General features: G+C 43.1%; 1 protein-coding gene across 1 annotated transcript in view; it reads right to left on the bottom strand.

Annotated features, from left to right (window-relative positions):
* The window catches only part of LOC124803246 (KH domain-containing, RNA-binding, signal transduction-associated protein 3-like), a 525142-nt gene that overhangs the window by 95723 nt on the left and 414490 nt on the right, over positions 1 to 14929 (bottom strand). The window contains exon 3 of the mRNA XM_047264428.1: positions 3541 to 3657. Coding sequence (XP_047120384.1) covers positions 3541 to 3657 — 117 coding nt within the window. The remainder of the gene's footprint in view (positions 1 to 3540; positions 3658 to 14929) is intronic.

Raw genomic sequence — 14929 nt, 5'->3', positions numbered from 1 at the left:
AGAACCGTTGTCGTAGCGGCGGTGTAGGTTGATGTCATATGCACAGAATGTAGCCTCTCGTATTTTTTCTTAGTCTCAGTTTAGGTCAGTCACTCCAGGGTCTTGTATTAATTTGTTTTTCTTTCTTTCTTTCTCGAGAATCCTGCAGTCCGGCGAGCAAGGCAAATGGTGCTCTCCACAGCTGACACAGATGGAGGTGGGGCACAGGGAGTATTGAGATGTGAAGGACGTCCACAATCCAGTCAGGTGACACTGGAAGTACAGTGGGAAGGCATACAGCCGAACTTCCAGCACTTAAACCACGGGTAATGTGTCACCCTCGAAGGCTAAGATGAAGGCACCGGTGGCAACATCATTATCCCTCAGAGCCTGGTGGACGCGCCGGACGAAATGGACAACTCACCGTTATAAATTGACGGGCAGCTCATCGTCAGACTGCAAAAGAAGGTCCCTGTGGAATATAATACCCTGGACCATATTTAAGCTCTTATGGGGCGTGATGGAAACAGAAACATCCCCCAGCTTGTCACAGGCGAATAGATCCTGTGACTGGGCAGACGATGCTGTTTTGATCAAGACCGATCCTGACCGCATTTTGGACAAGCCCTCCACCTACTCAAACTTGTCCTCTAAATGCTGCACAAAAAACTGAGGTTTCATTGACAAGATAGATTCCCATCAACTTTCGTACATACGAGGTACAGTGGTGAATGAGCTATGCTGCCATCATTCGCCTGGCGACTTTGACCGCTTAGTGACTGCTTGTGTTTGATCATCAGTAAGAGATGACATACTACGCTTCATGGCGTGTCATCCACCCTGAAGCCACCCACTCCGACCAGGGGCCCTTCCCCTGGGCGCCAACCAGCCGCAGCAAAGGCCACCTGGCAGGATGGCCAATGCTGCGAGTCCCGATGCCTCCAGGGTGACGAGCATCTACTCCTTGGCATACGTGGGGAGTTAAAGGTCAAGGCATCAGCAGAGCGATCCCTGTGTGGTCAGGGGGTTATAACCAACAGGGTACATGGTGCCCCCACCACAATGGACTGGCTACCGTGCTAGTTATCAGCCGCAAACGAACTATCCATTATCGTCGACAGCGCAGAAAGTGATACTGCACAAAGGATGGAGGAAAACGCTCCCAGGAGGGTGGCCATGCCCGACAGTTGGGGAATGAGCGGAAGTGCAGATCCACGTCGACTAAGGATGTGAGAGCTCTCAGCGCATGGTAGGCACTATGCACCATGTAAGGCGCCCTTCCCCAATTTGCTCGCTCTTCGGGAAAATTTTCAGAAATAGAAGTCAAGCCCTGCAGGGGACCATCACATAAAGACCGAAACGAGTGGACTCCTTTTAGTCGCCTCTTGACCGGCAGGAATACCTCGGACCTATTCTAATCCCTGGACCCGCAGGGGGGAGATGTTCTGTCAACAGTATTTCCAGCGCCAGAAAACCTGTTGCCAACACAGTTACTGTGACATCGTAGGCTTTCCCGGCGTAATAAGTCTTTAAAGTCTCTTCGGATTTGCTGCGGGATCCTAAAATAAACTCGATTCGATATTTCGGCGATCCAACTGGTAGCCATGTATAGGAGAACGCTGTTTCTGCTGTTGAGTCCCGCTGAGACTGACGCCACGCTGCCAGTCGACATCCTACATAGGCCACCGTACCGTACACGGCGCATGCGCCGCCCTTCACCGTTGTTGCTCTCCAAAACTGGGCAGGTGGCGCCGCCCTTAGAACACTGGCGGCAACGATATATTGCACTCAGGGACGATACTCGAATACTCCGGCAGCAAACCCGAAGAGACTTTCAAAAGAGTTAATGTTCGCGCACTTTTAGCTTTTCCTTCTCCTATCGGCTCCTCGTTCCTTAATCTGCGCAAGTCGGGTCACTTCCGACAAAGAACGTAGGCAAGTCACAAACTGCCATTATTTACTTACAAACAATACTGTATAGAACATAATTAGCTGCAACGCCATAGTTGAATCACATGTGTGTTTGCAGCAGCAAAGTATTTACACTGCAATAACTTCAATTTCGTACACGAAATATTTAAGCAATCTCCTTAATAGTTACATATGTTTCGCACGAAACACAAAATGAAAACACGTTCTCTTTCGTTGGTAACACACTAAGAAGATAGAACTTCCTAGTTCCGAGTTGCCCTGCGAAACTCAAATAACTGTTTGTCGGAGTACATAGCTTGTGCTTAGAAACAGTCTGTCAAGTACTGCACGTTCTGTTGACTGAATGACTCCAGAAAATTCTGTGATAAATGAAGGGAAAAACTTCAAAATAGGTGGAATATTTTGTAATATTTCTTTAGCAAGAAAATTAGCATTTCCTTAGTCTCCTTCCACCCAGCCGCAACCTTGGCACAGTCCACATACACGCTCAGACGCGGCTTGTTCTCGCAGCCCCGTTGAGCTGAAGTTGAGGATGCTAACTGGCCGCCAAGAATTGCCCCGCCAAGGTAACTTGGCGCGGCTCTGGATGCCTGCTGCTCTGCTAGCAAGTTGCCGCCACGCTCCCTTTTAGCATTCAGAGCGTCGCCGCCGCTTCCCTGTTTTAACTTTAAACGCACTGGCGAAATGCAACGGCTGTGGAGCCAGGTAGTTTTCTTAACTGAGTCCCTTCCCTGCACTCGGCAGCGTACCCGCATTTCTACTGCTGCTTCCTTCTCAAGCACGAACTCGGTGCAAATGGCAGCACGCACGGTCCATTAGTACTTAGGTTTCTGAAATCTATGCTTCAATTACGGGTATAGAGGTCGTTAGAAATTGCAGAACATGTACTGCTGTTCACAAAAGCCAGAGAGAGAGAGAGAGAGAGAGAGAGAGAGAGAGAGAGAGAGAGAGAGGGGGGGGGGGGGATTGAAAGATTTAATGCTCCGCAAGAAATGTGAAGTGTATTATTTGTGCAGAAATGACAATTTACGAACAGATATTAAAGCCATGACGATGGCACAAGCCATACATTTCGTAAGGTCTAAGCGGAATATCCGACATTACTGATACGCACAACTAGGAAATCATTATTTCAAACAAAGGCGGTCCACGAATTATTTTGTGTATCTCGCTGGGGGAAGACAAATTACCATCTATTGCCACATTCTAAACTGGTATCGACCCAAACAACCATCTAAAACACTCACGTTGATCACGCACTAGTCACCATGCTCAACAATTCTGCCGTCACTTGAAAGAAACGAAATCAAAAAGCACTGGCAATCCATCACAACCAGGACCGCGCTTCTGACATTTGGCAACCGGTTAATACTGCCCAGTACATACGTCTTGAGTGGGTTTTATGAAATCTCTTCTCGTTTCTCGTATGTGTTCGAGATAAAATTTCACCTAAAAAAGACAGATACTGGATTGGATGGTGCGTATACCTAAGGGTCGTTTCCAACAGATTAAACCGTCGGGCACGATTTATAGCATCAGCAAATAAGTAATCATCAGACGAACACGACAGAATACAAAACCAGAAAAGAAATTTATGTACGATAATCCAATCTGTAGAGGTGAACTTACTTTTTGCTTGTCTTTCATGGAGCCTCGCCCAAGAACCGCCATTTTCGTCATCGTATCTTCTTGTAGTCTCTTCATAGAGTTGCCCTTTGGTCCTAAAAGTTTTCCAACGAAGTTGAACTGCAAAAGAACAATGAAGTAGCTATTAAACACCAAACGGCATATAACACACCATTAACGTTTTCATTATTTTTACAGTTCTTATGGTGAAGAAACTTGTTAAATAAATAAATAGCATGAGATAAAAAATTACATTTCTTTTTTCACATGTCTCACATCAAACAACGGGTTGTATGCAGAAACGATTCAAATGGCTCTGACCACTAGAACTACTTAAACCTAACTAACCTAAGGACATCACACACAGCCATGCCCGAGGCAGGATTCGAACCTGCGACCGTAGCGGTCGCGTGGTTCCAGACTGAAGCGCCTAGAACCGCTCTGTCACCACGGTCGGCTGTATGTAGAAACTCTCAGTTATGAGAGCTACTTAAAAGCTACATTCTTTAACATTAATCGATCGCGTTGAGTGCAACATACTTCATAATATGAGGCACGTTCTTCAGATTTCCGGACATTCTCTCAATTGATAAAATTTAACTCCTGTCCACAGGGATTAACGAATAACTTCAGTTACTTTGCTTCCATTCAGAGACACATGAAGCGCATCAGCCCTTACACTACACTAGCCAAACAAACTAAACTAGACGTAATGTAAGAGGAGTTGAATGTGGAATATTTGTCGTATGCCACTAAGTGAACGCGGAGCCAGTATTCATCTCATGCCATAGGAAACAAGTATACGAACATGAAACGTCCTCAGCTACAGTAGAATAATACTGTATGTTAGTCACGGTTTTCTATTTGGAAATTTGTAGTAAGTTCCTACGGGACCAACTGCTGAGGTCATCGGTCCCTAGGCTTACATGCTACTTAATCAAACTTTAACTTACGCTACGGACAACATACACACCCATGTCCGAAGGACGACTCGAACCTCCGATGGGGAGCTTTACTATATTTGCTGTCAAAAAATTATCGCATGCTAATATCTTAGAAGCTAGATTAAGGAAAGGCAAACCTACATTTCTAGCATTTGAAGACTTAGAGAAAGCTTTTGACAATGCATTTATGTAAACGAACAATTTTATAAAATTCATTGTCCACATCGTGAGATGATTTATTGCCCTATTGGATTTATTCATGAAAATGACTTAATTTAATTTCCCTGTACACATTAAAAACTAACAGTAGCAAGTAGACACATAAGGAATACAGGGAAAAAGTGTCATACATGGCATGTATTCCTCATACGACGCTATAGTAAAACTCACACAGCAGGTTTTAACTATTTTTTCTCGAAAGACACTGTAGTAAAGCTAGTGAGCAGATCAAAGGAGTCATACTTTTCTGCGGCGAGCAGAATTAATTTTGTGACAAATATAGAGAGCAATACCACCAAATATGAACTGATTCATATAATTTTGTGTACCCCATTCTATATGAATCCATAATTTTTTTAATTACATTCGCTGTAATTGGAAAGTATCAGGTGCTGTGGTACTATTGTGTGTGTGTGTGTGTGTGTGTGTGTGTGAAAATTATCAATGCACCTACGCATTCGACCTCAAAACTGTCGTCTTTTATCAGCTTTCTTTTGCTTGTGCACCATTACACTAATTCACTCATTCGAACACAACCGATTACTGTCCAGTTTCTCACAATCTAGTCTCATATCCATTAAATGCAGTAGATATTTCTTACCATTAGTAAGAAAAATTTTATGCTAGTTCTGTCACTACCATTTACAGCAATAATCTACATTTTTATCCCTTACTATGATAACAAGTAATTGTAACGGACAAATTGAAAACGTCACGTGTCGTCCCTATCAATCTCTTTGCCTCGGTATGTAGGAGAAAGAAGCGACATTCATTCGCATCAACTGGTGGACGACCTTGTCTTGATTTTGCTTGCGCGCTGTAGGCGGAGTAGCAGCCACTCTCTGGCGCGATAACGCTTCGCACTTTAAAAGCCTCATTCAGCATATCTGTTGGTCTATCTTGCTGACAAGAAACGCCTTTTAGGCACCTTGCTGCCTCTTTCTGGAGCTTCTCTCTCGTATGTGCAGAGAGTTCTGAATACTAAGCGACAGCAAAGGCAGTTCTTCATTCTTCTTCCAGCTACACATCTTCCTTTCCATACGACTCACGCGTCTTTATTTTCCATCTTCATTAACTGCCTGTTATCACCTTCCTCTTTCCCTCCCACTTCCGAATTTTTCTCTGACGCCCATTGCTCCCAGCACACACAGTTAAAACCTTCCTTCCCGTAATCTGCATTTACTATTTGCATTTATCTTGAGAGACTGTAAACTTTTTATCTGCTCTACTGTAATTTCTAAATGTAGTAATTGATGTTCTATATAATACGTTTAACGTATCATTTGTAATATGAAATATGTAGAACGCCCGGCTAGATGTAAGAAGCGCCTCATCGGGAACTTAACTCTTTCTCCAGGGCTTTGCGAGAACCACTGCCGAATTGCAAGAAAAAGCGCAAGGTGCTTGAGACAACCTATCGCAGGATGCCATTCGGCACCTTTACGATCGTTCGAATGCCATAATACACACCTGTGTTGCCGCCATAGGGCGTTACACTGCGTACTGGTGCGAATATTCTCGCACCCTTTACTGTAAAAGGCGTACTGGATTCGATCTAAATTTGTTATCATATACTCCTACCACGCTATTGCTTATCCTCGAGTGTGTAGCCTCTTTTTTTTTTGCATGCATATCCGAAAAATCAGTTCTGTAGAATACTTGGGCAGCTATTATACACACGAGGTTTCCCCGCTGTTTATAGAAGCGGAATCCACACAGCAAATTCAAGCGCTCAAGAAGGGAACAGCAGGTGGAATAAACCCTTACTTTGGTCATCAAGAGAAACAAACTCTTGGGAGCTGTGTTGAGTACGTACAAAGGTAAGGTGCTAACAAACGTAAAAATTATTATTAAATCGTGTTTGAAACTGTTGCAATGGGTCTACGGATAAGAAAGTGGATGACAATTCGTAACACACGCATTAATTGCCCGTTTCGCTACCAATGCACCTTTAAGAAACTTGACAATAGGAATTCCATAGGAACGAAATGGCGTAATTAACTTATCAGAGGATGAACACACCTCTTGGTGTTTGGTGGTGGGTGTTTCAAGCAACACTTTCCCCCTCCGTGCATGAATGGCGCGTATCTCCGTATTCCTCTGATGGTAATATGATAGTAGCACGCAATACCTCTACCTAGACAAACGCGATGTTTTTTAACATGTCGCGATGCTATACACCATTTACCGGTTTTTCTAAAAAATGTCTAGTAATACTTTTTTGTTATCAAGTTTTCGAATACGGGTACAGCCGGCGGAGTTGCGAGCCCAAAATAATGGCGACCGACTATCGCAAATAAAACTTTGCATTTGCTTAAAACAAACATAGAACTTGCGAGTTTGGCGCATCGTTGAAGTAGGTGTCATTAGGGGAAGATTACAAGCTAAGGCTGGACTAGAATAATGTATAACGTTCGTGCAGGGTACCCTCCGTCATATGCTATAGAATTATCAGCGGAATATATATGCTGAATAGACTGGGGAGCGAGAAGGCCGTAGTCTTGCTGAAAGAACCATTCCGGTATTCACTTTAAATTATTCTCGGAAAACAATAAACGTAAATGATATAACGTAGACTTTCAAGGCCAGTATTTACAGCCTTAGTCACACCTGTCTTCTGAGAATTAGGTCGAAGTTTAATGCATGTTTCTGTGCTGGCGTTTCCTCTCCTTCTGGGGAAAGCATCCCCAGAGGAAATGGAGATACATGTAGCTAGTGTGAACTGCTTTTAAAAGCGAATGATTGTACACTGCACTTGCACAGCAAGCTGAACACGCCAAAATGAAATGGAAGGAGCTATGGAGCTTATTGCTAAATAGAAGTAACAGCACCTATTCTTCTACACTACTGTATAGTTCCGTAACATCTTAGGTCATGGTTAAATAACGTCACGAATCGACTGTTTTAGGTAAATAGTTTGCCGGTTTTGCCTGGCTGAGAAAGTAGTGTGCACATTGATTGGCTGTTAAAAAGAAGCTTACGCAGGAGAATCACCTACAGACATCTCCACTGCTTCTGAGGCTGTCTACTGTTATATAGGAGAGACAGGCAGAAAATATGCTTTGGACCACGGCCTATTTCCCTGAAAACCAATGTCACCAAAGAAATAAATGTAAATCTGGATGACGTACTGACGGAATTTTTAATCGCTCCACTCCTTCCCCCTTCAATATTAACCAAGTGTCTGACGAACTATGCCACATGCCACATCGTTTGCAGTCCTAAAATAAAACGCCAACATGAAAATCCTTTTCACAGTTGGTACTTAATGTAGTTTTAACACGCGGCAAAGTCACTGTGCACATGATCATGATTAAATACTGATCCCAGTATCTGAAACTGCGTTAAACGCTGACGAATGAACCACCTTGGACTCAGAAAAAACTTAATGATTTTGTTGCCGTTTTAATACAAGAGAAAAGTCAATTATTCTTTTACTGCGCTTTCAGGCACAATTTCCCCATATGACGAATGAGCTCTAAATATATGATCTATCCTTCTGCCTCTTATCACTATGGCTATGAGAAAACTCCGGATATTCCAGAATAGTTGTGCTGCCGGTGAATAGTCCCTCAAATCACAGTAACGAATTGGAAACGACTAGATCATGGATTATTAATTAACAATATTTCGTCGCCAATCAAAAATTTTATTTTTATTTTGTCCAGCACATTTCGCAGCTACAACTCCATTTTGAAGAACTGTATGGATATACTGGGCTAACATCTGCTTCCGTTTTTCGCCTAATAGTCACAGAACGACGCAGTTGTTACATTTTACGAGATAAACTATACTTCCAGAGGGGTTAACGAAACAATGTTTGAGGAATGAGAGGAAGTCTAGTAACATATTACGTACGTTTGATCATGCAAAATGGCTCTGAGCACTATGGGATTTAACATCTATGGTCATCAGTTCCTTAGAACTTAGAACTACTTAAACTTATCTAACCTAAGGACATCACACAACACCAGTCATCACGAGGCAGAGAAAATCCCTGACCCCGCCGGGAATCGCACCCGGGAACCCGGGCGCGGGAAGCGAGAACGCTACCGCACGACCACGAGCTGCGGACTTGATGATGCAACTTTCGTCTTCTACACTGATGAAAAACTTCCACATTTGCACTTACATTTTGAAAATTTAACGTGTTTGTTATAGTACTACATGACTCCTAACTGCATATTAACCTAACATGGTTGTTACAGTACTACAAGTCTCCAAAGGTGCGTATTAACCTATGTTACAATGACGTGATGGAGTATTATATTTACTATTATTTCTATTCACGGAATTGACGGAATTAAATAAGACATTAAATAATTACTCATAGGAGTTGCAGTTAACATTTTAATTTGACGTGCTTAACTATACAACTGTTTCAACATTAAACATATACGCAACTGGTTAATTCATTTCTACTGTGACACAGAGTATCACAGAAACACATTATACCTCCACTTATAGACCAGTAAATAATAAATACGTCGTGTGGATATAAAACAATAAAAAATCATAGAAAAGATTGAAATACGTAGTCTGCACAAATGATTACGACAGGATTTGAATGTAATTTCCTTGTTATCACCGTGTGCTACACTATGGCCCACTAGTCTACAACAATCAACTTTTACTACAAAATGTCGTCATTCGCTATCATATTGTCGTCAGCACGCCAGAACATTAACCAGGAATCGAGTCCAGCCGACTCACTGGAAACGAAAACGTATATTTGCTTTCCGCAACCGCTGTCAGACTGCGCAGGATAAGGAGCTCGACAGAACTGTGAAAAACAGCCAGCAGGCAAAGCGATGTTTCGCGGAGATTGCACAAAAGTGCACCCCCAACCCGTGACCAGCAGAGGAAAGTGGCGGATGTAAGACCTGTGGAACACGGAGACGACGGAGTATTTTTACGACTTATAACAACGATTAAGACATTACGTCTAAACGTCACGTAGTATAATCCGCCGGAGATTTTACGACTGTGGACGCCAGGCCCCGGGACTGCGACGCAGGAGAGCAGTAACATTTGCCCAAACGACCAACATTTAACCCCAAGAACGCCGCGGAAATTGAATTCCTTGTTGTTTACGACTGCAACGCTCATAAAAACATGAGCCACAAGAAAGAAATGCCCGTATCCTCGGCACGAATTCTCAATCTGACATGTAACAGCATCGCATACCCCGAAATGTATAGGATGACGAATTTCAGTGCGTGGAACACATTAATGACAAAAGATTCGTGTTGTTGTGACTTACTAAACCGTAATTTAATGGAGTAAGATTTTCTAAAAGTATCTGTAACGAAGGTAACAGAAATAATGTCCCAGACACAAATGCCTTTTATAACTTTTGAAGAGGGAAGGAAGGAAGCAAGAGTAATCAGGGTGGCTAGTCCAAATCCTTACTTTGAAATTGACCAACATTCTAAATTCAGAAGAGTTCTTCAGTTTAAATACCTTTGATCACGTTTCAACAGTAAAAATATTATAACAATGGATATAAACGAAAAAACAGCCCACGGTCAAGATGTCTGTACTCACTAAGCAACCCACTAAAAAGTAAAGCTTTGTCAGGCACCAAAAAAAATGGCTCTCAGCACCATGGGACTTAATATCTGTGCTCGTCAGTCCCCTAGAACTTAGAACTACTTAAACCTAACTAACCTAAGGACATCACACACATCCATGCCCGAGGCAGGATTCGAACCTGCGACCGTAGCAGCCTCGCGGTTCCGGACTGAGCGCCTAGAACCGCTAGACCACCGCGGCCGGCAGGCACCAAAAAGATGAAAATATACAACACTATAATGTGCCCCATAGTACTTACTATATGGTCCAGAAAGCTGGTCATTTACGAAGAATGAAAGAGAAAAACTGAATGTTTCCGATAGAAAAGTAATAAGAAAAATCTGGGGACCTGTGTTGCGGAATGGCGTATGGAGAGTTCGAAAGAACAATGAAATTTATTAGTTAATGAAGCAACCCACTATCATACAGAAATTAAAAAGTAGGAGACTGCAATGGACAGGACATGTGGCTAGAATGGAAAATAACAGAATCATCAAGAAAGCATTTGAAGGAACCCTCCAGGCAACAAGACCATTGGGCCGACCTCGTACAAGGTGGAAAGATGACATAGAGAAGGACATCGCAGCATTAGGACTTTCCACAGGGTGGAAAGAGACTGCGAGATATAGAAGGCAGTGGAAGCAGATCATTGATGTAACGCGTGGTCTACACGGCCTGTGATCGGTGAGAAGAAGAAGAAGAAGAAGTCACACTTGGAGGGGGAAAAAAAAAACCTCCCTGAGAATTTCAGGTGTGAGGAGGAAGATGGTGTCATGAAGCCCCTGTTGGAAATTAATGGTGAGCAGCGATGGGGCAGCGCATACCACAATAATTACTGTTCTTTCCTCTGAGCTGAGCTGTGTACCAGCCATAATCAGTAGTTTAACTGCAGTTTTTAAACATCGATAATTTATATGTGTGTGTGTGAAATCTTATGAGACTTAACTGCTAAGGTCATCAGTCCCTAAGCTTACACACTACGTAACCTAAATTATCCTAAGGACAAACATACACACCCATGCCCGCGGGAGGACTCGAACCTCCGCTGGGACCAGCCGCACAGTCCATGACTGCAGCGCCTTAGACCGCTCGGCTAATCCGGCGCGGCAATTTATATGGAATAATATTCATGTACTTAACACACTTCGAAATACTGAGTATTTTAAAATTTGTTGTTTATAAAACACAATAATATTCAAGTTCAATGGCAGATTAAAAACGCTGAATTCTTGTGATTTTGTGTCTTCCTGAAATTCCCTGAGATTACCCAATTTTTCTAGGTAAAATATAATTCTCTGAGGATTCCAGATTTTTTCCAAAAGAATCGCAACAGTGTAACATTCTAACTTGCCGTCGGCACGCTTACGAGATGATTAAAAATCTTGGCAAAAAATGCTCTCCTTTCTAGTGAATCTTTCACTCAGGAGCTGAGAGTATGCAGTGTAAAACTTCAATACCTGTCAGTACCCAAGACAGTTTCTGTGAGCTTGCAATAAAAAGGATACTGTAGATGTACAGTGAAAATATGTGTATGTGATGTGTGTTCGGACGGGTCAGATGTTTCAACGTTTCCTGCAAAAAGCAAATTCTATCTTTCCACTCAGGAAGATAGTTTAACCCATCACCGATGATAGTGAGGCAGTGATTACGCACTGAATTCGAACTCCAAAGGAGCATGTTCCGAATCCCCTTTCAACCATACTCACCATTTTTCTGTATCACTTGAGATAGCGCTGGCTCGTTAAAGCCACCATTTTCGCTTCCGTACCCTATTCTACTGCCAATGACCTAGTCATCAGTCTCTAAGGATCTCGATGTCGACGACAAACGATGCTCAAACTTAACATTCTTTTTAACCTTTCGTGAAACTTTATTTCTCACACCATCTTTTGCATGAAATTAAGGTCTAATTTAGGTATTATTAATCGATATCTATACATGGCATGAATGTCTGTTCGTATATTCACAGGTAGGTTAGCACAGTGAAACGAACCCTTGGTTTTTGTAAGCTTCATATTCACTAGCATCGCTGCTATTGGTAGTGAGGTGGCGCTATTGATTTCGCATCTGTTTGGCGCCAAGTGATCATTAGTGAGAGGCTGGCTATCTAACGCGACGGAACCGCGGAAATCTTGGGCCCGCAAAAGTGTTGTAAACATCGTGACACAAGTATAATCCTCGACGTGCAGTCGTTCGTGCGCATCAGCATTGAATCATTCGTGCGCAAAACGCGAATGCAGCAGTAGTTTGTGAAATGAGAGAACTGAGTCAAAACGCGAAAAATACGATTTGATGTTCCCCCGCATCTCCCGCGTCGCACCACGCGAGAATTGGATTAACTACATCATTCCCACGAACATCGTCTTGTTGGATTGCAACGAATGGATCTGAATATGACCACAAGAATAACATGTTTAGAGTGTGGGCAGTGCAGCGCTATAAAAAGTGCACGAATATTAATAATAATCGAAGTTCTACCAGACTCGTGTGACATCACTCGGTAGTGAAGCAGCAGCCCCCCCCCCCATTCCCCTAACTATTTATTTGAACATTGCAGGTACGTTCCAGCATCGTTGCAGTCCAGTACTACGAGTGGGAAAAGCGAACGTGGTTTGAACACTGCGAGGTGAGTGGGAGTTAAAGACATATGGCCGTTAAACATATATGCAGTCAGTTCTACAAGAAAGTGTACACCATAATTTTAAATGTGATGTCCGCAGCGACGTCTCTGGTAGTGGTCTCGAATCTGTAATCAATGCAATTTTGCGCAGTGTATAGATAAGAAGTGAGAGAGTTGAATGTTATGTTATGTTTTGTTTTGTCAGTTGCAATTCTAAATGAGTGCAAAATATAAGCGGCGTTCAAAAAGAAACGAGCCGGAGGCGTAATTACAGAAATCAGTACCTGTATGTTAGAAGTACTGACCATGGCTGTTGAGACACTTGTCCCACTGTGACACAAGGCGGTGAATGGCTGTCTGATAAGATTCTCGGGACTGCGATGTTAACTAATTCTGCACGTACAGCTGGACGTCGTCGTCCGAGGTGAATCGTTTGCCCCTCAGAGCCTTTTTAAGAGGACCAAAAATGTGGCAATCACAGGGAGAGAGGTCCGGACTGTATGGAGTGGTCGAGAACCTCCCATTTGAATTTCTGCAGAGGTGCCATGATTGTGTTGGCCGTATGAGGTTTTGCATTGTCGTGGAGCAGATGACCCCACGGTGAGACTGCCTGGTCGTTTTGATTTGATCGCTTGGCGAAGGGTGGTCACGCATTGCGAGTAAGGCTGGGCATTCACTGTTCCGTGCTGCAGAAGTGGGCCATTTTTGGTCCCCTTAAAAAGGTTCTGGGGGGCGAACGATTCACCTCGGACGACGACGTCCAGCTGTACGTGCGGAACTGGTTAACATCGCAGCCCCGGGAACTTTACGAGACAGCCATTCACCGCCTCGTGTCACAGTGAGACAAGTGTTTCAGCAGCCACGATCAGTTCTTCTCACATAAAGGTACTGGTTTTTGTAATTATGCGTCCGGCTCGCTTCTTTTTGAACGCCCCTTAAATGTGAAGCGCCTCGAGGCAGTGTTCCTTCTAAACTAGCCAAAGGAACCAAAGCAATCATATGGAGCTGCTGCTAAAATTCTTAGAAAGTGAAAGACATTCGTTGCGAAGTGGATCAAACGATATTTAGTCGCTAGAAACGTGGACGACTTACCGGAGAGAGGGCTAAGGTGTCAAGCTGGAATCGATAATGGCGGCGATTGGATTAACTATTAGGTAATTGTGCAATTAGTAATATCAAGTATTTTCATATAAACACATATTTATAATAGTGTTTTTCATTTCATACAGATAACGGCGTCCACTTTCTTGTGGAACTGACTGTAATTCCCTCCATCCGAAAGGTTGGGTAGTTTGGGGGAAGAGACCAAACAGCGAGGTAATCGGTCTCATCGGATTAGGGAAGGACGGGGAAGGAAATCGGCCGTGCCCTTTCAAAGGAACCATCCCGGCATTTGCCTGGAGCGATTTAGGGAAATCACGGAAGACAAAATCAGGATGGCCGGACGCGGGATTGAACCGTCGTCCTCCCGAATGTGAGTCCAATGTGCTAACCACTGCACCACCACGCTCGGCCACCTCATTCGAAGATTCGGTTACATGTTGGCAACATTGTGGCTGAAACCTAATTACAACTGTGCTGATCTAAATGTCTTTCTCTACGGTATTCATGTCAGAGATTAACAAAATACAACCATAAAAGATTTATTTCTATCGTTATAGTTTCTGTTTTTCAAAGGATCTCAACATGTCGTATCTAATTGTAACGAATTATCGATTAAGTTCATCTAAGTCCGTTACTTGATAGACGTTTCTCGTCATTTTGCAGCATACAAAAACCCGTTGTAGAATACAGAAAAACGAACTAACTCAAGGAATGGTATTGCTTTCCACCCCTGTTATATAACATCTATACTGACGAGTAACTACGATGGCAGTTCAATAAGTAATGCAACACTTTTTTTTTCTCGGCCAATTTTGGCTGAAAAAACCGGAAATTTCTTGTGGAATACTTTCAAACATTCCCCCTTCGTCTCGTATAGTTTCATTGACTTCCGACAGGTGGCAGCGCTGTACGGAGCTGTTAAAATGGCGTC

The sequence above is a fragment of the Schistocerca piceifrons genome, chromosome 6 (assembly GCF_021461385.2).
Source record: "Schistocerca piceifrons isolate TAMUIC-IGC-003096 chromosome 6, iqSchPice1.1, whole genome shotgun sequence".
Classification (NCBI taxonomy): domain Eukaryota; kingdom Metazoa; phylum Arthropoda; class Insecta; order Orthoptera; family Acrididae; genus Schistocerca; species Schistocerca piceifrons.
The sequence above is the reverse complement of the archived record's forward strand: the minus strand, read 5'-3'. Positions and strand labels throughout refer to the sequence as shown.